At 40.5% G+C, this 24,234-nt stretch overlaps 1 protein-coding gene across 1 annotated transcript; it reads right to left on the bottom strand.

Annotated features, from left to right (window-relative positions):
- Positions 1-221: 221 nt before the first annotated feature.
- On the bottom strand, positions 222-17,811 carry LOC149287482 (phosphatidylinositol-3,5-bisphosphate 3-phosphatase MTMR8-like). The gene is made up of 13 exons (XM_089492826.1): positions 17,788-17,811; positions 13,854-13,976; positions 11,850-12,012; positions 10,511-10,668; positions 9,561-9,689; positions 8,509-8,643; positions 6,924-7,056; positions 4,550-4,659; positions 4,001-4,126; positions 2,758-2,807; positions 2,080-2,280; positions 657-782; positions 222-363 (listed from the first exon to the last, which is right to left on the bottom strand). Exons 1-13 carry the CDS (start codon positions 17,809-17,811, stop codon positions 222-224), a joined length of 1,620 nt encoding a protein of 539 aa, XP_089348952.1.
- Positions 17,812-24,234: the final 6,423 nt, after the last annotated feature.

Raw genomic sequence — 24,234 nt, 5'->3', positions numbered from 1 at the left:
GTCCGCAGCTAGCCACGCCCCGAGCCTGACACTTTTTATGCCTTAGTTGCTTTGTAATTATTTTTGTACACGATCAAAGGGCTTCTACTGCCAGGTCATGTGACATTGCGTTATGTTACCCGATGAGACACACCTCTGCTAGCAAACTGTATGCACCTGGGCGCTGTTTATGTACTAAGACTGGCCCTGAGCATTATAACAGATAATTCATCATCGGCACATTAAAAATCACTTGCATTTTCCATGGCGGTTTTGCTTGTCTCCAATGAGTCTTTTCTGTTCATATATTCAAGCAAGTAGTCTAAAACAGACTGCCTAGGATGCATTCCCTTGTCAAAGCGGTTGTACATTCCACACCAGAATCTGTTATAAAACAAAACAAAAAAAAAAAACCACACACATTAAAGATATTTACAAAACATTGAGACTTAATTAAATTCATATACTATTTAGAGCAGCAAAAGAAAGCAGTTTCTGTTTCTGACGCGTACAATGTCACACTTTCAGATTTACATTTTCACATCAGACTCATTATTCTTCTATTGGCTACTCATTTTATGTTCCTGTAGGATATTATAACCTATTGTGACACACTCCACATCTTAAGTGGATGAATCCACTAAGTCCATAAAGACAACTAATCCAAAACGACTTACTTGAAACAGAATGGCAGTGTGTTTGGCTGCAATGTTTCATAGGCTTTAGGTATATACAAAGGGTTAACAAACTCCTTCCTTCGACACCAGAGAAAAGGCCACAGAGAGTGAGTCGTTTCAAAAATTCTGTGGGGAGAATACAATTTAGTTGGAACATGAAAGACAATCTGCGAAGACAGTGTTTAAAAAGCTTTCACATTATTCTTTTTCAAATCCTACCCTGCCCCTACATTCAGCACATATTAAAGGCTCCCATAATTGACAAAGGGACAGTAAGAACAGGTAGATTAAGTGTAAGACAGAGCATAGAAGATGTTTATTTATTGGGTGCTAATAAGCTGTGTCCTGTACAGACTATATAACATACTTGTAAGAAAGCAAAACTGCACACCAAATACTGTATAGTAATTACCGTATTTGCTCGATTATAAGATGGCCCTGATTATAAGACAACCCCCCAAAATTTGAATATAAGAAGACTTCCCTATAGGAAAAAAAGTTATTAGTAAATATTAATTCACATATTTTCATATTTAATAAAACTATGATTGAGAAAAATGCATTTTTTTGTTTTATTATTGCTTTTTATTTCCAAACCTGCCCACCAGTTATGCACATCTGCCCCACGGCTTGCCACTCTGCCCTCTCTTGATATGCCTTATACCCCCTATATGCCACTCTGCCTCCAGAATATGCCTTATACCCCCCTATATGCCCCCATGGATCCCTAGCCTTGCTTCCCGTGCGCCAGACTCCCTGGTGTCAAGTGGGGGCAGCCGGTGGACATGGCGCAGACAACCTCAGCCTCCCTGGCAGCAGCGGATGCTGCCTGTGCACATCACACAGACGTCCACCAGTTGCCAGAGAGGAGGATCCAGGTGCCCTGCTGCGCTGCGGGGGATCTGGATCTTAGTCTTGTAGTCAGACCTCTAGTTGAGGTCTGATTGTAAGACGACCTTGAATATAAAAGACGTATTTTTCAAAAACCTTGTCTTATAATCGAGCAAATACGATAGTATTCATGTATCAAAAAATACACAAGCCTGATCTACTTTTATCTCAATGGTCTCTGTGCAAAATCCGCTATACAAAGTCAAAACGCCACAGGGGTTAAATGCAATGGAAATATCTTACCAATTACTGCATATGTTATTCTATGTAAAGCACAGCCTGTGTCTGATTGGCATTGGAACAATGTTCAAACATGCAGCAAAATTAATTATGACTCCATGCACTGGTTAATATTGGAATGATTCAAGTAGGAGGCATTATACATTTAATAATCATTTTTCTATTCTGTTTATTAAACTGATTGGCCTCTTGTTGCACTTATACCGTTATTAATGTGTAGACTGGCCCTTAAATGTAAGCCGAGGTCTCCTATATTTCTTATGTCAGAAGATGATGTGCACTTAAAACTCACCTAAGCTCTTCCCGTTCCTTCTGTGAGTTCCCAATAAAGTTTCCAAACTGACAGGAGAAAATATGATCATGAATTTCCAGCAGATACTTCTCGTTGAATTCAAAGGCACAAGGGAACTGCTCCATGAGATGCCACAAACACTCTATGAACTGGGTAAACACTGGGGATACTTCTTTGGGATCAACATCCAGGTGACCGCATCTGCAGACAAAACGCACATAATCTAGAGATGACCAGCTAGGACCTGCTCAGATAAATACATAAACTACCATATAATGAAACAACTAAAATTTAATCTGAACTCTCGAATATGGTATTTGGTTTGTATCTCCTCATCTTGTTTGCGGGGTAGCAACAGTTCTCGTAGCACTCTGTAGTCTACATCTGCCACAGCAACAAGTTTATGTTAAGTTGAGAAAGCTATGCTATTTTCTCATGGATAATAGTAATATAGAATACTTTTCAGCAAAGCGGTCCAAATCTGGCTCCACTGCAAATATTGTAATGCCTGTGCCTCTATAGTTGCAATGTGCTCACAAATCTCTCACAGACCATTGATTTCTATTCCTTGAATTTAGAAGAATGTGACAATGAAAATTGTTCTCTGAAGGAGAAAAATATAATCTCCACTGATGCTATTCTGATGTCTATAAGGAATCAGGATACACATTAATTTACCTTTGAGAGAATTTATGTCCAAGGGATATCCATTCTTTTTCTATAAGGACCTTTGAGAAAAGATCATGAGAATAGAAATAAGACATTTACTAGTCACATATAAAACCAGATAAAAACAGACATCACATTAACTAAGTATGTATGTTCAATGAGGTGCCATCTTGACAACTCCTATCATTACACTTTCAAGGTGGCTGAACAGATCTTAAAGTTTCTATTAACACATATATAGAAACATAGGATTTGACCACAGATTAGAACTATTCGGCCAACCTATTCTGCCCATTTTTCTTAATGTAAAGAATCAGACCTTAATCAGTCTTTGGTCTGGTCTTGCATGTTTATTCCCTGTTTTAGACTAAATCACTTCTGCTGGGAGGCTTTTCCATGTATCTGCCATTCTTTATGTAAAGGAAAACTTCGTTACATTAGCCTTTGATTCTTTAGTTTTGGATTATGACTTCTTGTTTTAACATTCATCCACTGAAAAAAAATTTGCCTTCAGTACTAAATATTTAATCTCCCATATTTCCTCCAAGCTATCCATCTAAAAATCCTTTAGTCTTTTCTGGTAATTTTTATCCTGCAAACAATTTACCATTTTAGTAGCCCTTCTCTCAGTTCTATCCAATTTTGTCAATATCCTTCTGGAGATGAGGTGTCCAGAACTGTACACAATACTCCAGGTGAGTACTGACCAGAGATCTGTAAAGCAGTAAAACCTTGTTTCTGTTCCTGCAACTAACTTTATTGCATTGCCTGCCTATCTGAAGCAAACACAATATTTGAAAACGTTAATGCTGGTAATCCGGATTTTCATTTATTTTAAAAAAACATATTACTGGCACTTGACTACCCACATAGAATAAACCCATGACTTCAGGAGGTCACAAGTAGGTTACTAAGTTACCAAGCAACATCACTGATGTCTAAAAAAAATAAAAATTAAAAAAAATGGTGCACTGCGTCCCGTTAAGGAAACAGTTGCTTTTAATAGGCAAGCAGAGACTGTAACAAAGGGTAATGTCAGTCTAAACCACTTAAGCATCCATTCTTTGTAGCAAACCTTGGCCTTTGACCACATAGGCTAAAAATACCTTAATATTTGTTACATTTTGCATACATATGGCCAAAGATCCAATACGCTCAGAACAGTGAAAATGTTCTTGATCCAGAATGCTGACCAGACAGATCTGTATCATCTTTCTCACACTACACTGTTAGTCAGTGTTATTCTTCTCACCATGAGTCCCTTTATAGTTCGGTAAAACGGGTCGAGAAGGATACCAGCCAGAGAGCAGACTTGAGCTGTGCGATCCCAGCCATCTGAACAGTGGACCAATACACTGGCATTTTCATCTTTAACTGCCTGCAGGAAGCAATCAAGACCGATATTATCATGGTAGCCATGTGAAATGCTAGATTATTCAATATGGAAAATTATAATTTATGCTGGCATATCATACATATAACTTTCTTAGAGCTACATAATGCACATACAATATTTAAAGGAACATTATAAGCCTATTAATTGTTTTGGGGAAAAAAAATTTACTTCTCTCAATGTCTACATATTATATATTTAGTATTAAATATTGGTAGATGACCAATACTACCCCTGGACACATAACTACACTATTGTTGGCTGTCCATGCTAGAAATATATAGCCAGGGAGTTCTAACAGGTTTATCTTATGGGAAACTCCGATTCAGCTATGTATAGTAATTCACACAGAATGAGCGGGTGATAATTCACGTATCAAGGTTATGATTTATGTAGCAAAGATCATACCTTAGCTAGAAACACACCAGCATCCATTATCGCTTTAATATGCCGCAGCCAGCCAGAGTTCTCAAGAACAGTCAGGAAATTGCTCATGGATGGGCTCTTCAGTTCACAAACTACATGAAAAAAATAAGGGATTACCTAGGGTTTTTCCCTTATGTTAGTGTTCCCAATAAACACACAATAATAATAAACACATGCTATTATTTATGAGTCTATATACTGCAAGATGCAGCTGCTGGGTGTTTTGGTAGCAAGTTGTGTATTGATATAGCAGAATTTGCGATATTTCCAAAGCATTAAAACCCTATAGTAACAAAAACAGAATGCGTACGTTTACCATTATTGAAGGATGCACCGCAAAAAGAGAGCTTTGATATTGTGATAAGGAAATAATATAAGGAATAAGATTGATGGTTAAGGAAATATCAACATATATCCAAAAATCCATATAGCCAAAAATGAACTTACCCCCTGCCATAGTAAACGTCTAAGGCTGACACATGGGTTTGGAAGGGGGTCCATGGTAGATTCATAAGGAGACTCCTCGCCAGCCTGCCTGCCAAGTCTAAGTCACCCTGTACTCATTGGGTGCACAGGGAAAACCAAGTCTGGCCGCAGACTACCTGGCTATGAGGACTCCATGCTCCTGAGCAAACAGAACATCTGTGGAACTCCCGAGAGTATCGGAACTTTGCCACAAGCTATCAAACGTCATCCTGATTGTGGGCGAGGCTCCCGGGGGAGCAGAAGTGGCATGTTTTATGTTCCCCAGACTATCTTCACAGGCGGTCCCAGAGTCATGCGCCAGGGGGATAATCCTAATATTCCATTGTACTGTTTGTTTGTATATTCCCCTTGCTGGACCTGAAGGAGGACTTTGTGTGTACCATTGTATGGTAACTGTGCTTGCTGTGTATAAATACCTGTGTGCCTCAGTTATGCTTTCACCCTACTTGTCTAGTTTAGTGACTGGGTGAATTGAGCTATACTCCTTGTTTCTGCTTTTACCCCAAAGTTGGTCCTGTTTGGAGTAACATGCTGCAATCACTTCTTTTCCTGACGGTGTATGCTGTTCCTGGTTTAAGAGTTGCGATGGTATCCAGTTGGGATACAGGCATTAGTGTCACATCCTCAACACATTTAGCTGAACTGATCTTTACTTCATAGCATAAACAATAGGGCCGCAACAAGTTGATAAAATCAATAATCCATAATAAAAATAGTTGCCAACGAATTTCATTATCGATTAGTTGAATCGATTTTATCGACTATAAGATGAGGGTTTCTTCAGAGCAAATGCTTTGAAAAATACCCCTCCTCTTATAATCCAACCTCAAACAGAGGTCGGATAATAACACTAAGATCCAGATCCCCCGCAGCGCTGCAGGAGACCTGGATCCCCCTCTCTGACAGCCGGTGGGCGCCTGTGCAAAGTGTGCAGACATCCTCCGCTGCTGCCGGCACTTCCGCAGGGGCATCTATGATGGAGCACGAGCGTGACATGACCTTCCGGTGCGCCACCATAGAAGCTCCAATGGAAGTACCGGCCAGCAGCAGCGAACATTGTCTGTGCGCATTGCGCAACGTTCGCCGACTGCCGATGCGCACAGACAACCTCCGCTGCTGCTGGCACTTCAACTGGGGCTTCCATGAAGGAGCACTGGCGTCACATGACCTTCCGGTGTTCAATCATAGAAGCTCCAGCGAAAGTGCCAGCCAGCAGCTGAGGTTTGTCTACATTCAACCCACAGACCTCCATCGGCTTCCCTGACTAGACACCAAGGGGTACGGAGTGGGGGGGAGTGCAGAGTGGCATATCTGGGGGTATAAGGCATATAGGGGGTTATAAGGCATATTTGGGGGGACAGAGTGGCCTATATGGGGTATAAGGCATATCAGAGGGCACTATGGCATATAGGGGGGTATAAAGCATATCTGGGAGGCAGTGTGGCAAGCCTGGGCTCAGATGTGCATAACTGAGGGTGCAGGTTGGGAAATAAACTAATGCAATTTTCTCAAAGTTCTTTTTATTCTGATGTTTAACACCCAGCTTGTTAGTTGCAGCCCTATTTAACAATACAATCGCCTAGCCCTAAGACTGAAGAGTTAAAAATAACAGTGAACCATATATTTAGAAAACATACCGCCTGAAAATCATATACACTTGAAGGAAGAGGCATTTGCAAAAATGTAATTTAAAGCACTTCTGAAAAGTTGAACTGCAAATAATATTGAACACTAGAGCGGTCTCGTATTTGTGCAAGACTGATTACTTATGATGCATAACTAGTTAAGTAACCAGCAGTTTTTGGTACATTATTTATAGTATATTTATCAAACATTTACTCATAAAATGCTGCTAGCATATTGTATTTACCTTCCAGCAACTTCTGCAGGCTGCTCCGCATGACATGAATATTCTCAATACCAATAAACTGGAAGCGGATGCTGGGGTAATTATCCTCATTCTCATAACCCTTTCCTGCTGCCCTGTTGGCCATGGCATTTAACTGTCAAGCACCAAAAACAAATAAAATTACAGTTTTGGGAATGGTGGCAAGGTTTAAATCATTAGACAGTACATCAGGAGTACTAATTACACAACACATAATTCCATTAAAACACACAACTGTTTCAATGACAAATATTGCCGAATATTGTTTTTAGTTTAGAACAGAAAACTGCCTCTCCAATTAAGGGTGGGTTCATGGGACAGTTCTTTAAGATAATTACTATAAAGTTAGGTTATGTGGCTAATATAGTTATATAATATAATTACAGGGGAATGTCAGATACCACAAGTAAAAGGTCATCTTTAACACCATGAAAAACAAGGAAAGAACCACAATACAGTTCTAAAAAAATCAGTTCAGTGGAAATGTGCACAGGTTTATAAAAAAATAAAAATCAAATCCAAATTACAAATGAACGCGCATTGCTGAACGCGCATTGCTGAACGAGTGTGATTTGAATTTAAGGCACAAAGGCACTTAAACCTCCCATTTAACTTACATAATATATATTCACTTTGTTAGTACTTTCATATGCGTTGTGTGCTTAGGGGGGTCCTTGGTTAAGTTAGGTTATCTTTGCATGGACATTCCGTTTAATTGGAGTTAGAAAAATGAGAGTTCTGCCTTTTTCCCTTCTAATAGAAAGTGTACTTAAGTAAAAAGAAGACTCGTGATGCAGCACGTTTATAAAAAACAAACAGAATAGCAGACATTTACAGCCTATAGGTATGCTGGTAAGGTGTCCACATACATTTGATCATCGAATGCACATGACAGTGCTATGTTAAAGAGATGTTTAAAAAAAATATATATATTGTTTTTATTGTTTCTATACGCTATATAGGTAGGCCAATATAATACACAAACCTATAAACATGTATAAATATTGCCAAATCTGCCAGAGGATCCAGCAACCACATATTTCAATGTAACTACTTAATGATGGTTTAAGGATACTAAAATTATATTTTATCCATTTTTATTTTATAGAAAACATTACACTCCCCCCATAAGATTAAAGGGTACACTGCAGCCATTGTATGCACTTTAATGCATTTCAAGTAGCTCAGTGTCACCTTGTATCCTTAAATGCATCCTTTTGCCCACCCCCAGTGTTCGTTGAATACTCACCTGCAGCCAGTTACAGGGCTAGCTCACATGAGAGTTTAGAAGGTATAAGAAGACCACCATCAGAGAAAAACCTCCCACTAATGTCAATGACAGGGCTTTCATACCAGTGTCTGGCTGCATTGAATATACAGAGCAAACATGGCCAAAGTAGCTAATGGAAGCACATCACGTAGACACTACATTTACCTAAAAAACACCAAGCGCTCCAGTGCTAGCATCACCAAAGAATGCATATAATCTGTCTAAAACATCTTTTGTTCTAAGCACTCGTACATAAAAGGCATGTGTACAGTACAATCCAGCCCCAGTATGTGATACCTTGGGCCTTGTGTCAACAACATACATGAAGGGGCTGCTTGGGTTAGCCTTGCTGATTATCTCCAGCATCTTCTCATCCTCCTCGCAGCGTGCACTAAACCCGGACAATGGTTGGCTACACCTGCAGATTGTTGCCTGAAAAACAAAGTGTCATTACACTCCATGTTGCAAAAAAATAGTTGCACGTTACATAAAGCAAAAAAATCTGGTTAAGATGAATATAAAGTGTGTAAAAAGTCACAATCATAAACTAGCGGTTAATCATACTTAGCATTTACAACAGATACTTGGTTACTTTTTTACCTTCATTAACAAGACCAAGACAGGCTGATCAACAAATGGAATGGTGAAAACAGCATTTTGTGTGAAGGCTGCTTTTTACTTCTACAGAAATTTGCACTCTTACTCTATATAAATATGATATGGTTATTATCATACATCCTAGACACTCAAGGTTGGCAGACTAAAACTACCCCATAGGCCTGATAGTAAGCATAACATGAGGAATGATATTCTGCACTATATAACAAATTTAAGGGTATTTAATGGAACAATTCCATAAAAGAAGAGGCAACAAAGACCTGGTTTGTTAGATTGTAAACATTCACTAAATCACATGCCATCAAGGTAAGTTGAAATATATTGAAATATTTGCCAAAACAAGGCACAAAAAAAGTTTTGTAATATCAACCAGCACAATTAGCATTTGAACTACTGTAATTTTACAGATTTAAGAATAGGAACACATTACATCTCTGGTAGCTCCCAATTTGCTAAGTGGTAGCAATGAAATTAAACTTAGCTGAATATATAAGATGAAAGCTAGAACTAATTGCAAGTCATAATTTCTAATACTTCTGATTTGTGAACTGGTAGTTTGTTCATTATTTTCGACCCCCTTTTGCAAAAGTGATAAATGAATAGAACCAAAACAACTACATACAGAAAGTGGTTAATGTTATCATATTTCTCTTGACTTTCCGGAAATCTATGTTTCCTGTTCACACAAGCACTGTCCTCTGATCAAAATGATAAGAAAGCATGTAACTCACATTGTTCTTTTGAAAATAGTACGACAGCACAGGAAACCGCCCTCTGCTTCTGAACTTTGAGCTCCCAACAATTGTGGCCTCACTGGTTCCCTTTGGTACAACCAGACATGTTGGATAGGTACTGCAAACCTGAAATTGCAAACATTACCAGTAAAGTTACTTCAACTGATTCCAAATAATATTCCTTGCACATATATTACTTGCTGTAGCGAAGGTATGATATTGCAGTTAATTTTAGTACCAAATTTATAATGGATTAAATGTGCCCCCCCCCCCAAGTGCCAGTACTGAAGATGGGGACAAAAAAACATAACTGATCAAAACAAAACACTATATAGGTAGGCCAATATAATACACAAACCCATAAACATGTACAAATATTGCCAAATCTGCCAGAGGATCCAGCAACCACATATTTCAATGTAACTACTTAATGATGGTTTAAGGATACTAAAATTATATTTTATCTATTTTTATTTTATAGAAAACATTACACTCCCCCCATAAGATTAAAGGGTACACTGCAGCCATTGTATGCACTTTAATGCATTTCAAGTAGCTCAGTGTCACCTTGTATCCTTAAATGCATCCTTTTGCCCACCCCCAGAGTTCGCTGAATACTCACCTGCAGCCAGTTACAGGGCTAGCTCACATGAGAGTTTAGGAGGTATAAGAAGACCACCATCAGAGAAAAACCTCCCACTAATGTCAATGACAGGGCTTTCATACCAGTGTCTGGCTGCTTCTCACACCCAAAACAGAAATGCATGCAGAGGTGGGGACAGTAGACTGCAGCTATAGGCATAACTATGACAGTGATGTTACAGGCTAGCCTTGCGCAAAACTGAGTTAAAGTCAAAGAATTGGTTGCGTATTTTCCCTTGCAATTTTTAAAATGAAACCGAGTTTTAAAAAAAATAGAAAAGAAAACATAACATTGACAATGAAACCTTGTATTCCCGATTGATATCATTAAGGTCCCAGTACTCATTAGGGATTCCCATTCGTACGAACTCTGTTTTCAGATCAATCATCTTCCAGCCTAGAATACGTTCATCTTGATCCGGATTGGGATTGTAGGAGAAGGCATACAATTCATCATATTTGGCTGGGGGGGGGGAAAAAAAAAAAAATGCAAACATATATGTTGTGCAATGTATCAGTCTTTACATCATGAAAAATGGGGAACCTAAATAGCTTGGATGGTTTTTATCTGCCATAAAATTGTTTCTATATTTCCTTCATAAAATAGCGTGGGTTTCATAACTTTATCTTAAATAATCTTGCATAATCACAGATAATCTATTTACAGACACATCATGCAATAACATACATGCATTTCAAATCAAAAGTTTTGATAATGTGATTTGTAGACAGTAGCGTATTCACAAGGGTTTGGTATTCTAAGCCTGGCAAGGAGGTTCTCTTGAGCACACTGCCCATCCTCTCTTCTGGCCATCAGGATAAGATATCACAACTCATCCTCAATAATATCTCTCCCCTTGCACATCTTTCTGACTTCTGTTTGGTTAGTGTGCCAATGACAAGGCACAGCTAACATTGCGCCATTGCTCATTGAGCAGAAGAGCAATGGGGAGCCAGGTCTAAGGACCTACTTTGGAGTCCCTTAGAACCTTGCTGGAATGTCTCAAGATGAAAAAACAGGTAACTGAGTTTGGGACAAGGCTAGGCAAATTGGGTAACTCGACATGGGTTAAGTATAAAAAGTGATTCGGATGTTGAAATGTGATCTTATAGCAACCAATGAAATCGGCAAGATAATTCCAGTTGTTAGACAAGTCCACTTTTAAAAGATTGTGCAAAAACCACCATAAACGATGAATACTTATGACATCCGGCTGAACATCTCAGATTATATAAGGATGGTTATATTTTAATTAAGGATGGGCAGGCATATAAACAATGTATACTTGTGAAAAAGAACAATTTTTTTCTTTTTTTTTACATTTATTGTGACGTTTATGTTCTTCTAAAGTATAAGAAAGGGAATTACAAAAAAGGCAATCCTTTTAGCCAACACTCTTTGGACCAAATCGATCATGATTAAAACAAACAAGGCAGGGATGATATCACATTATAGAGCTTTGCCAAGTAAATGTGATTGATTAAAGCAAGGATACATATTTCATTAACAGAGAACATTTGAAAGAAATGCCTCCACTAGCGATCGGATTAGTACCAACAAGGGGGTGTTGTAATACAATTACGATAAGTAGGCATTTCCTCGATATATTCTTCGATTCTTATTGTATATCAGATCTACTATACCTGGCTGAGAGAGCTTGAGTAAAGAATTGTATACTTCATGACAATCTCTTTCACGAGGAATGACAAAATGAGCCACTCTGAAGTTCTTGCAGTGGATGAGGAGTGGGCATCCATTGGTGCTGAGAGGCAGCTTCTCCACACAGAAAATGTGGTGGTGTGGAATCTGACAGAGAAAGCGGAGATAGCACAGATGCAGCATTTACTTAACCTATTTTCTCTGAGATATCTTCAAATATATACCGTATTTGCTCGATTATAAGACGACCCCCCAAAATCAAAATATTAATTTAGGAAAAACACAAAAAGCCTGAATATAAGACTACCCTATAGGAAAAAAGTTTTACTAGTAAATATTAATTCATGTAAACTAATTTTCATATTTAATAAAAGCTATGATTGAGAAAAATATATATTTTTTTATTTCCTTTTATGTGCCCCATGATATGCCTTTTAACCCCCTATATGCCCCTCTGCCCCATACTCAACAGAGTGGCATATAGGGGGTTAAAAGGCATATCATGGGGCTGACTGGCATATAGGGAGTTAAAATGCATTTCTGGAGGTATATATATAACTGCTAACAGCAATCACACTCCTATCAAGCCAAGGCAGCCAGTACATGCTGGAACCTGGGGATGATAGTAGTGTGATTACAGCCTCCCTATGCCATGCTACCACCACCACCCCCCTTACACATCCATGCTATCATACACACACTCATTCACAAACATTTAAATACTCATTCATTCCATTAATCACACACACTTGCTCAAAAACCCTCCCCCACCCCCTTACCCAGTAGCGTACCTAGCGGGGGGGGGGGCGGTCCGCAGCGGCTTGAACCCGGCTTAAAATCACTCAAGGGAGCCGGAGGTCTGTTAAAGACCTCCGATACCGCTCCCTCGCGATCCACGCGGCAACTGCTGCTGTGCGCCGGGGTTTGTTGTCAGATCCCGGCGCACAACACTGAAGCCGCGCCCACCGCCGTCTGTGCCCTCTGACCCGGAAGAAGACAGAAGAAGAGGAGCGAAGAAGACAGAAGAAGAGGAGCGAAGAGGAAGAAAAGGAGCTGACTGCTGTAAGAAGAAAAGAGGAAAGGTAGGAAATCATTCAGTGAGAGTGGATTGGTATGTGTGGAATCTGTGGATTAGTAAATGTGTGAGAGTGATGGGTGTTATGCTGTACCATTTCCAATGTCTTTTTCATTATATAATTATGCTCTAAAGTACATCATAACTCCCATCACTCTATACTGTTCCATACAGTGGCAGAGCTGGGAGACAGCATGGCCCCAGCAGAATGAGGTCTGATTAGAAGACGACCTCGATTATAAGACGAGGGGTATTTTATTCTGGAAAAAACCTTGTCTTATAATCGAGCAAATACGGTATTTGTGACAGGTTTTGACGCATGGCAAAGAAATCAAATATATGTAAACACTTAAGCACAAATAAAAATCTTACATGCTATTTAAGAATTAAAAAGAGCCTATTTTATTTAATAATTAAATAATTTATTCAAAGATCGTTTTAGTTAGGACTGCAGTTTCATCATTTGATAACTGACAAGCATGTTTCTATAAAATCAAATCATGCAGATTTTGGTGTAAACATTTCTTATTTTCATCAACTAGGTCTTTTTTGTTGTTGCTATTTTGGTCCCTGAGTGATTACCATATAGCAACAAGCATTCACACAGTAAAATGTCACTTTGCTTCAGATGTTAGAGCTTTTGTCCACAAAATTGTATCACAAACTTCTTTAGACTGTGCAAATACTGCATAATGTCAGTGTTACAAATGTGTGATGTATATTACATTATTGTCTTATTCTTTGAAATTATACAAGTTAAGGTATAAGTATGCCATTTTCATTTCTTTTTTTCCCTCTATAATGATGCTTCACTGTTCTTTTCATATGTTTTCAACCACTGGACTGCAAGTGCAATCTCATTAAAAGCACAGATCAATATGAAAGTCTCCGGAATGGGAATTTATAAACATACCCATGTTTCCCTGCGAGCTCCACCAGCAGTATCAACATATATGATGTGAGTGGCTGTCAGATATAAAGTCCCATTGACTGGTCTCTTATTTGTGTATCGATTTAGCAATTTCACATTCTCCACCTAGAGGGAAAAAAAAAGCCAAGCAATAAGTACCCCGGCTTAAAAATACACCGTAGATTAATGTACCCCTAATTTTTTTCTGCATAAGGTCATGTAATTATATATAGATAGTAATGCTGCTCATATTAAACTGTTGTATTATAACCAGCTAATATCAGAGGAACCAGAAATGGGTGCACTCATAGAAATGATGTGACTTTCGAAAAGGTTATATATATACCGTATTTTTCGCTCCATAAGACGCAGTTTTTTTCCTCCCAAAGTAGGATGAAAAATCAGCCGCGTCTTATGGAGCGAAGATGCATGCAGGCAGGCAGGCAGGGAGGGAGGGAGGGAGGGAGGGAGGGAGGGGGGGCAACGATATACCGTATTTATCGGCGTATAACACGCACTTTTTTAACTAAAATCCGGAGCTTAAACCCTACCTGCGTGTTATACGCCGATAAATCCGGGGGTCGCAACTGAGGCAGGCGGCGGCGGCCGCCAGCAGAGGAGTCCTGGATTTCTGCCAGTCAGGGGGGCCCAAGGGGTGCCGAGCGGTTGCTGAAGACAACCGCTCGGCAACTCTCGGGCCCCTCTGCCTGACAGATATACAGGAATCCTTTGCTGGCGGCAGCCGCCGCCACCGCCACCGCCGCCTGCCTCAGCGCTTCAACTCCTGTGTTGGAAGCGTTTGTCTCGGGTGCCGGCGCTTTACGCTGGGCGCCGGCATATGACGTCAGACGCCGGCGCTCAGCAGTGAAGCGCCGGCACCCGAGACAAACGCCTCACGCTTCCAACACAGGAGTTTAAGGTAAGTGACCGGGGCGGGGGGGGGGGGGAGATCCTGAGAAGGGGGGGTTAGGGAGTTAGAGGGGAGATCCTGAGAAGGGGGGGTTAGGGAGTTAGAGGGGAGATACTGAGAAGGGGGGTTAGGGAGGGAGGTCTTACTGTGTATGTCTTACTGTGTTTGTGTGTGTGTGTCTTACTGTGTGTGTGTCTTACTGTGTGTGTGTGTGTCTTACTGTGTGTGTGTGTGTCTTACTGTGTGTGTCTTACTGTGTGTGTGTGTGTGTCTCACTGTGTCTGTGTGTGTCTTACTGTGTCTGTGTGTGTCTTACTGTGTGTGTCTTACTGTGTTCATAGCTTATTCAGTTATTGTAATAAATATTTTAGCCCATTTTTTAGCTCAAAATATTTTTTCCTTTTTTTTCTCCTCTAAAATCTAGGTGCGTCTTATCAGCAGGTGTGTCTTATAGAGCGAAAAATACGGTATATTATTTTTTTTGGTGTAATAAAAAACCAATGTTTTCATTATGGAGAGCCCATTTCAGTTTTTAAAATGGATTTTTAATATGAATGTAGCGAGACAAGACATTTTCACCCATATATTATTGAGTGTTATCAGTGTGAATGAGCATTTGGAGAATAAAGAATTGTGAGAACTAGAAGAGAGTCTTATTGAGTGGCAAGGAGCATTCCTTAAAGCTTTGGGCCTGACACCAGGTGCGCCAATGGAATCATCTGGAGAAATATTTATTAGAAATAACAAGACATTATAAATAATGCTATATATCAAAAAAGCCTCTAAAAGCTAACCCTTATCTAAAAGGAAGTTGGAAAATTAAAATATTATATGGCCCATGTTATTGCTGCTGCATAACTTACAAGGACAGCTGTGTATTTTGTCCACACAAAGATTGTTTTTCACCCTAAGACTATACCCTCTATGTCCCATATATTTGACATGTTAGGAATCTGCCCATTCTATTCATTAAAATGTTTGCCAAGCAGTCTCACATACTAAAGGCAGACTGATCCATGCCTATGACTAAGCACCATTACTGGGCACAAAACACGTAAGGCGTTCTCCTATTGGGTGTTGATTCCTCACTGAGGTTGGCCAAATGAGATAAATACATTGGCATACTGAAATGCACTACAGTGTTTTAAAGTTGTTTTTTTTTCTCCAGAGTTGTGGACCCAAATCCTGGTGTTTATTTGTGCATGGGTTAGAAATCAATCAGTAGGACTGCTAATATAAGTGAGCAAGTAAAACAGTAAGTGAATAACTGAATACAGTTTGCATGACTGATCACAGTTATACAGAATACCTGAGTACTACTGTAATTTTAATACAGTCCTTCAAATGATCTATAAGGATATGCCCATTCCTACCTATTAGAAGATAAAAACAAATCTAGTTGGGCTCCAGGTGCCTCACACATTACACCCAAATACACACCCTCCTCTTTATCTGATGAAATCTTAATTAGTAGAAATTACAAGTTATGTCATATCTTGTGACGGGGCTGTGCTGATCACATGAACAAGGCTAAAGCATAGGTAAATTAAATGTTTGACTTTTATTGCTACGTCTAGAGCTGGAAGTTTTTCTCCAGTCCAACGGCTTGCATTACCTTAAATAACAAAGAAAACAATAAAGACAACTTCACTAAAAAGATAAGTAGGTCAAGAACGGGGAATGTGGTTACAATACAACTAGAGAATACCAAACATTTTTGCTCATGAATTTCTGAATGAAACCTTTTAGCTCTGCTTAAACTGGCTAAGTTTAATACGTATGAAGCCGTGGCAAATTGTGTTTCATGTTAAGGGGGATATTTATTATAGCATTTTTTGGTGCTGTTTTATGCTGGTCTTCGCAGACCATAATTCTTCATGGACCATAGGTACTGATCTTTTATACTTTTTATCACAAGTGTGCCTTTAATATTTATATGTTAATGTTTGTGTTTTATAATATGTTATATGCTTTGCAGTAATAAACAACTCTACACATTAAATGAAATGTATTTTAAATCGGGACCTGTACAGATGAGGCAATAAATTGAATTGTCTTCTTTTACCTGGGCTTTTACTTTCATCTGCAGACAGGATGTGACACATGAGTTAAGGAAATTCATTTTGCGGAATCATCAAAATTACACTTAGAAAAGGAAATCTGATAACCTAAAAGTCAAGTGCACACAGGAATTTTTATGTATAACAGAATTATACCAAATATCAATGGGTTTTAGTCACTAAAGGAAGGGTACGTGAGATGTTTCAGCTCCTTGATTTCACTACATCTCATGAACGGCCAACAGAAGCAGGTTCCTCCAGCGTGAAGCGTTCGACTCGCCATAAGAATTATAGTTAAGGCAGTGTGATCTTTCCAAAGCCGCCTGTCACATTGAACTATGCATTATACAGGGTTTTCACACTATAGGAACTTGCTAGTGTTAGCCCCTGACAAGGCGTTAAAAATCACAACTGCAAATCTGCATTTAGCGAATAAACCCCCATGACTTGCCATCAACAAGGTTCTTTCCACCAAGGCAGACAGGAGCTTACTCTAAAGATAAGGAGAACCACCAGCAATACTCATATTCTCTCCAAGTACATAAACAACGTCTTTACTGTGCAGATGAAATTCTTTCAGTTTGTGTAATTATATATATATAATGGAACGTTAGTACAATGAAAAGGCATTTTATACTGCATTACACATCTTAATATCTATATTAATACACCATCAATAGGATGTCGCGTTAATAACTAAGCAAGCACCGCTGCTGGAACATATACCTAGTATTGCAGTAGAGGGGTCACAATCATATAGATGAGTAAAGATCTATGCAGCTAAACTGGTTACAACTGACGGGTAGAATCGTTTACATACCCACTTATACATTTACATATACATATACATTCACTCCCACCGAACAGTATGTAAATGTGTGAGTGTACCCAACACACAGATAGTGTAAAAGCGTTTGTATTTTGACGCATTATTATCTTTTTGTTTGCTGCGGCGGTCCTGTCTTACCTTTGGTGTGGAAATGTGTTCCATGGTTGTCTTTCTCAATTTCCTCGCCGCCAATACCACTCGTTCCCCACCCCAATTGCGTTTCCCCCGCCCGCCATCTTCCTGCCTGCCCTCCCTACTGAGAGTCAGCTGACCTCATACGTCACGACACCACGTGGCGAGGAAACTCGCGAAACTTCGGGTATCCAAGTAGACACTTTCTCTGTCACTATGGTCCGTGTGCGCTGCTAGTGGCGGGTAAAAGGGGGATTTATGAGAATAGGAGGTAAATAGGAACCACGAATTATAAATCTTGTTTACAGCGTAATTCGGTGTTGTCACAATATCTAAATGAGAGAAATAGTTTCCCGAATAGCGATAGTTGTTGGTATGTTGTCTTAAAATCTATAAACTCCGTGTTAACATCATGAATTGTTTTAACCTTTTTTACGGTTTTTAACAGGCCATTTTACGATGTTTGCGCTACAGGACCGGAGCAGTTTTTATGATTTTATTTTGCCTAATCAACTGTGATTTCCCACTAACTCAGTGCATCCCCATAAATTAAATGCAAGTAGGGCTTCCTTTTAAGATATTTATATACATACGTACATATATATATATATATATATATATATATATATATATATATGCGCACACACACTCTAACAGTATAAAAAACAAACGGAAAAATTAAGAAAATACATTTTTTTCAGTTTCACCCATAAAAACCTATACACAGCAGGTGCAAATGGAAAAAAATATTTAGGTATGATTTTGGAAACACCTCATATGTCTGATATTTTCATCTATTTTGGTAGTTACACTGCTAAATATGATATATAAATAAGGTGCATCACTGTTTCCAAACTAGATTTTTTGGAAAAAATATGATATACTGAGCAGTAGCGTACCTAGCGGGGGGCGGTCCGCACCGGGTGCCGCTCATCAGGGGTGCACCCCTCCAGAGACGGACAGTAATGTCCGCCCCTGGAGGAGCAGGCTCGCAAGGGAGCGGTATCAGAGGTCTTTAACAGACCTCTGGCTCCCTTGAGTGATTTTAAGCCGGTTCCCTTGAACCGGCTTAAAACCACTCAAGGGAGCCGGAGGTCTGTTAAAGACCTCCGATACCGCTCCCTTGCGATCCGCGCGGCAACTGCTGCTATGCGCCGGGGTTTGTTGTTAGATCCCGGCGCGCAACACTGAAGCCGAGCCCACCGCTGTCCGTGCCCTCTGAACCCGGAAGAAGACAGAAGAAGCGGAGCGAAGAGGAAGAAAAGTAGCTGACAGCTGTAAGAAGAAAAGAGGAAAGGTAGGAAATAATTCAGTGAGAGTGGATTGGTATGTGTGGAATCTGTGGATTGGTATGTGTGGAATCTGTGGATTGGTATGTGTGGATTGGTAAATGTGGATTGGTATGTGTGGAATCTGGATTGGTATGTGTGGAATCTGTGGATTGGTATGTGTGGAATCTGGATTGGTAAGTGTGGATTGGTAAATGTGGAATCTGTGGATTAGTATGTGTGGAATCTGTGGATTGGTAAGTGTGGATTGGTAGATGTGTGAGAGTGATGGGTGTTATGCTGTACCATTTCCAATGTCTTTTTCATTATATAATTATTCTCTAAAGTACATCATAACTCCCATCACTCTATGCTGTTCTATACAGTGGCAGAGCTGGGAGACAGAGGCCTTGCACCCCTACCGGAGGACTCCTGAAAGGTAAGTGAACTTCAAAGGGGGGAAAGGGTAGATAGTTAGGAGGGGGTAGTTAGGGAGAAGGGGTAGATAGGGAGAAAGGAGGGTAGCAAAAATATTGAAATAAAGAGTCAGAATGAGAGAGAGAAAATGAATGGATTAATGTGTGGATGAATTGTGTGAATGAGTGAGAGAATTAATGAATTTGTGAGAATGCATCAATGAATATGTTTAAATAATTTGTGTGAAAGAATAAATGATTGTGTGAATGAAAATAAATTAGTGACTGTAAAAGTGTTTGTGTTAATCATAGGTGTATAGTTGATTTGTCAAAAAGGCAAAGATGGTATAAGCAGGGTGTTTATGGGACAAAAATGGCACAGGCAGGGTGTTTATGGGACAAAGATGGCACAGGTAGCGTGTTTATGGGACAAAGATGGCGTACACTCGGCTGTTTGGGAACAATGCTGACTCATGCTGGGCTGTTTGGGGGCAAAGATGGCACGTCCTATGTGTGTGTGTAATTTGGGTGCTGGTCAGGTTCTGTGTGGGCAATGTGGACGCCCGCTTTGGGGTGTGCAATCTGATATATATATATATTGCTATTTTATTTTTTTTGTCCAATTTTGATGTGTTGCTTACTTTTAATAAAAGTGTGAGTTTTTTTGGCGTGGGGGGTCATTTTCAGTTTTGGCCAAGTAAATGCTGAATTTTTGGTTTCGGTCCAGAATTTTCATTTTGGTGCATCCCTACTAAGCCAGACACTGAAGTGGTAGGCCTATACCACATCAATGTTTGGCTTAGTATATAGTGAAAGGGGTTATGCTGAACTATTGTCAATGTCTGGCTCAGTGTATAGTGATAGGGATTACACTGTACCACTGTCAATGTCTGCCTCAGTATATAGTGATAGGTTATATGCTGTACCACTGTCATTGTCTGCCTCAGTATATAGTGATAGGTGTTATGCTCTACCCCGTGAATGTCTGCCTCAGTATATAGTGATAGGTGTAATGCTGTACCCACATCAATGTCTGCCTCAGTATATAGTGATAGGTGTTATGCTGTACCACCCTCAATGTCTGTGCCAGTATATAACGATAGCAGCTATGCAGTTTTAAAGTGTGTGTGGGGTGCCACATACAGGATCCGCCCCAGGTGCCAAATACTCTAGGCACGCCCCTGATACTGAGTTCTGGGTCCCAGTGGTGGCTACAAAAAGCAAGACTGCTGGCAGCCCAAAGTATTTTACCAGGAGCATTTTAAACACCTTTATTTAACCATTTCAGTGCCAAAAAGTTTGAGGAAGCCCACGGGTGAAACGCGAATCGGAGGATTCACAGAGACACTTAAATAGAGTATATTTTATGATAGTGTTGTAATTTATGTAATAAAGTATTTATTCTACATTTTACACCACCTTTTATATTATATTTATATACATATACGCCAAACACTCTGCTGGATCCATTCTGCTGTCCATCACCTTAAAGGGGGAGTACTGCCCTAAGTCAGTACAGTGTTCTTTATCCCTGGAGCCAGGTTACAGGCGCTAGGCAAAATATCTCCATTCAAATACAGTTGGGTGTGTGATCCTTAATCACACCAGGCGTTGATGATTTGAGTCAGTCTTTGTCTGACTCATCAGAACGTGAGTTTTTTTATACATTTTTTTTTTAAAAATTGCTATATTTTATCATACAGAGTGCACTATTATTATTATTATTATATTTTTTTATTGTCATTTTTTCTACATAACCCATTGGGGTGATGGAAAGAACATAAAGAGTTTATGCAAATCAGAAAAAAGAAACAATAATAAGCCTACAACATTCCCCTACCCTCCATATAAAGTAGGCTGTAATCCAAAACTCCTCCTCTTTTTTTTGCTGCTCCCTCAGATAAGTATACAATTTGCTTGATTTGTCTCTTATATATTTTGTTATTATCCTATTGTACCCTCCATCTTCCTATTTTATCCCCTTTGGGGGTGGTGGTGTCCCCTCCTCTCCATCTCTATCCTTTGGTTGTGTTTCTGGTTGTTTAGAGGGTGCAGCTGCATCTAATATTGTCACTATGTAAGTTTTTCCTAATATGTTATGGTTCTAGTGCTTAGAACTCTATGCCGCCTTTTTAGTTTTTTCCGTTTTTAGAAGTACCCATGACGTATTTTGGTGCAGTTTTGGCAACATGTACACTGTCATTAGGTACCCTGCGTCCTGTAAGATTGGTTAGACACCTGTGAGGTCTGTTACCTGCCTTTTGAGTTTGCTCCCTATACCTGCTTCCATCGGACTGACCATATCTGCAAGATCATGAAGACTGGCAGGGAAACCATGAAGTCTGGATCCTCTACCAGTACCCAGGTTTCAAACACTAAAATGTCCCTTGAACCCTGTACTCCTGATGATGCCTCACATGGGGACTGTATGAATTCACAAGAATTCCAGAGCATGCTGGATTACACTATGGCCAAGTCTCAGGCCCTTCAGTCAGCCATGGGCCTTATGTTCATGACTATTTCACATCTAGCCGTGCAGGGTTCCTCAATAACTGACCTAAACCTACCCCACGAGGCAAAGACCAATTTGGCACTGCCAGGTGGTAAAGCTTCACATAAATCAAAACATACTAAGCCTCCCACCTCCAGAACAACCATGACAGAAAGGTCTTGTCCTGTCACAGATGATGTGGACGCACCACATAAAAGAGCCCCTGACAGGGTAAAATCTGTGAAGAGGGCTAAGACCCTCGAGATGTTGGCCGACTCTGATTCGGCGCAGGAGGAGGTGTCCGATGAGTCTGAGTACGAATATCCCGACTCCGGGTCTGATCCCGAATCTAGTGAACAGGGCCTGACAGCTTCTAAAGTTACGCCCTTATAGCCGCAAGGGGATTGGACCATATTGGTTGACCCTAGCGGGGGAGCCTTTATTTGATCCTGAAGAGTTACAACACCCGAGATCCTCTGCATGGTGCCCCTCTGAGCATGTAGCTCAATATGTCGCCCAACGTGTGAGTAAACCCCTAGACAAGGCAGCTAGAAATAAAATGAAAGCGGAATGTCCACGGCCCACCGTACCCGGTGATGCATGTGTGACTCCAGAGGTTGATCCTAAACTGGACCAATTTTTAGTCAAGTCGGGGTGGAAGGCCAAGAAGGGCCTTGATTTCTCCCTATGCAATTGTCAGGATAAGGTCTGGGACATTCTGGGACCTACAACCAAGATCTTTGATATGGTGGAAACCGCCTTAGTGGCAATGCCAACTCAGCCATTGCCGCTGAACGACGTAAAGCCATTCTTCTAAAATTAGATCCGAAATTGGTCAATATGGCTATCTCTGACCCTGGTCCACAGGGGAACGGTTTTGTCAAAGAACTTGGTACCTATGTTAGTACCTTCATGGCCCTCAACAAAGCACAGACCAACATCCGAAAGGTCTTCAAACCTAAGGTTTTCAGTGAGGCTGACAGAACCAGCGGCCGTCTGTCCGGCCGGTCGTCCAGGAACCCTTACATGGGATCCCGAGGCCCCAGAATATCAAGAACATCTTTCCAAGAGGTCAGGTCCCCGCCTTTGACCTTCTTTCCCCAGAGAGAGGGCGTCCCTGGCAATTCAGAGGCGCCAAATGTTCCTACCGGCCTAGAAGATCCTATGGTAAGTCTGAATCTATTTACTCCTTCTTCCCTAGTAAATGTGGGAGGCAGACTCAGCCGGTTTTATACAGCATGTGAATCACTAACATCAGATGTGTGGGTGCTTCAAACAGTCTCTGGGTATCGAAAAGATTTTTCTCTGTTCTCCATATCAGCTAGTTTTACCCCAGTGCATCAGATTCTCGGAAGCAGACGGGAGCCTGGTCTCCCGAGAAGTCCAATCCCCATTCGAAAAAGGGGAAATTATTCCCATTCCATTTCACCCATTGGGTTTCCTCAGCAACTTGTTCCTCTGCCCCAAGTAGGGAGGCAGGGTGAGACCGGTAATAAATTTAAGACCTCTAAACGCTTTTGTTCGTTATCAGCACTTCACAATGGAGGGATCTTCTGATATTGGGCGATTGGATGGTCAAGTTAGACCTCTTATAGCAGCGGACCATCAAAAGTTTCTACAGTTCAGGTGAGACGGAGTGACATGGTGCTTCACGTGTCTCCCAGTCGGCCTGTCGTTCGCTCCTTGGTGTTTCACCAAGGTGCTCAAACCAGTGATGAGTTATCTCTGGAAAAGGCGAGTCAGGATTATCGTCTATTTGGACGATATGCTGATTCTTTCTCAGGACATTCCCACTCTCCGGGTTCATTTAGAATGGGCCATGCCTGAGGCTTCCTCCTCAACTGGGAGAAGTCATGCCTGATCTCAGCTCAGACTATGGAATTTGGGATTCCAGATCAATTCCATTCATGGCTCCCTTCACCTCCCAACATCAAAGGTAAAATCTATCAAGAAGGGCCCTTGATCACTCTTTGCCACCTAGCACAGGTAATCGGTCTCCTCTCTGCATCAAGGTGATCTTTTCGGGTCCACTTCACTACAGGACGCTACAAAGGCTCAAACATTGATCGCTGAGCCAAGGTCTCACTTAAGATCACGTAGTCTCAGTCGATGCAAAAGCATCCGAGGAACTGACATGGTGGTTAGAGCACATAGAGTCTTGGAACGGTCGCGCTATTTTTGGCTCGGTCCCGGACATAGTTATAAACTCAGACGCCAGCCTAGTAGGTTGGGGTGCGAGTTGCGGAGATACCTCCACAGGAGGAAGATGGTCACTTCG

This window comes from Sceloporus occidentalis, unplaced genomic scaffold, assembly GCF_023333645.1.
Source record: "Sceloporus occidentalis isolate IW3139 unplaced genomic scaffold, rSceOcc1.0.p SCAF_60, whole genome shotgun sequence".
In the NCBI taxonomy this organism is placed as follows: Eukaryota; Metazoa; Chordata; class Lepidosauria; order Squamata; family Phrynosomatidae; genus Sceloporus; species Sceloporus occidentalis.
Note: the sequence above shows the minus strand (reverse complement) of the source record. Positions and strands in the feature narration are given on the sequence as shown.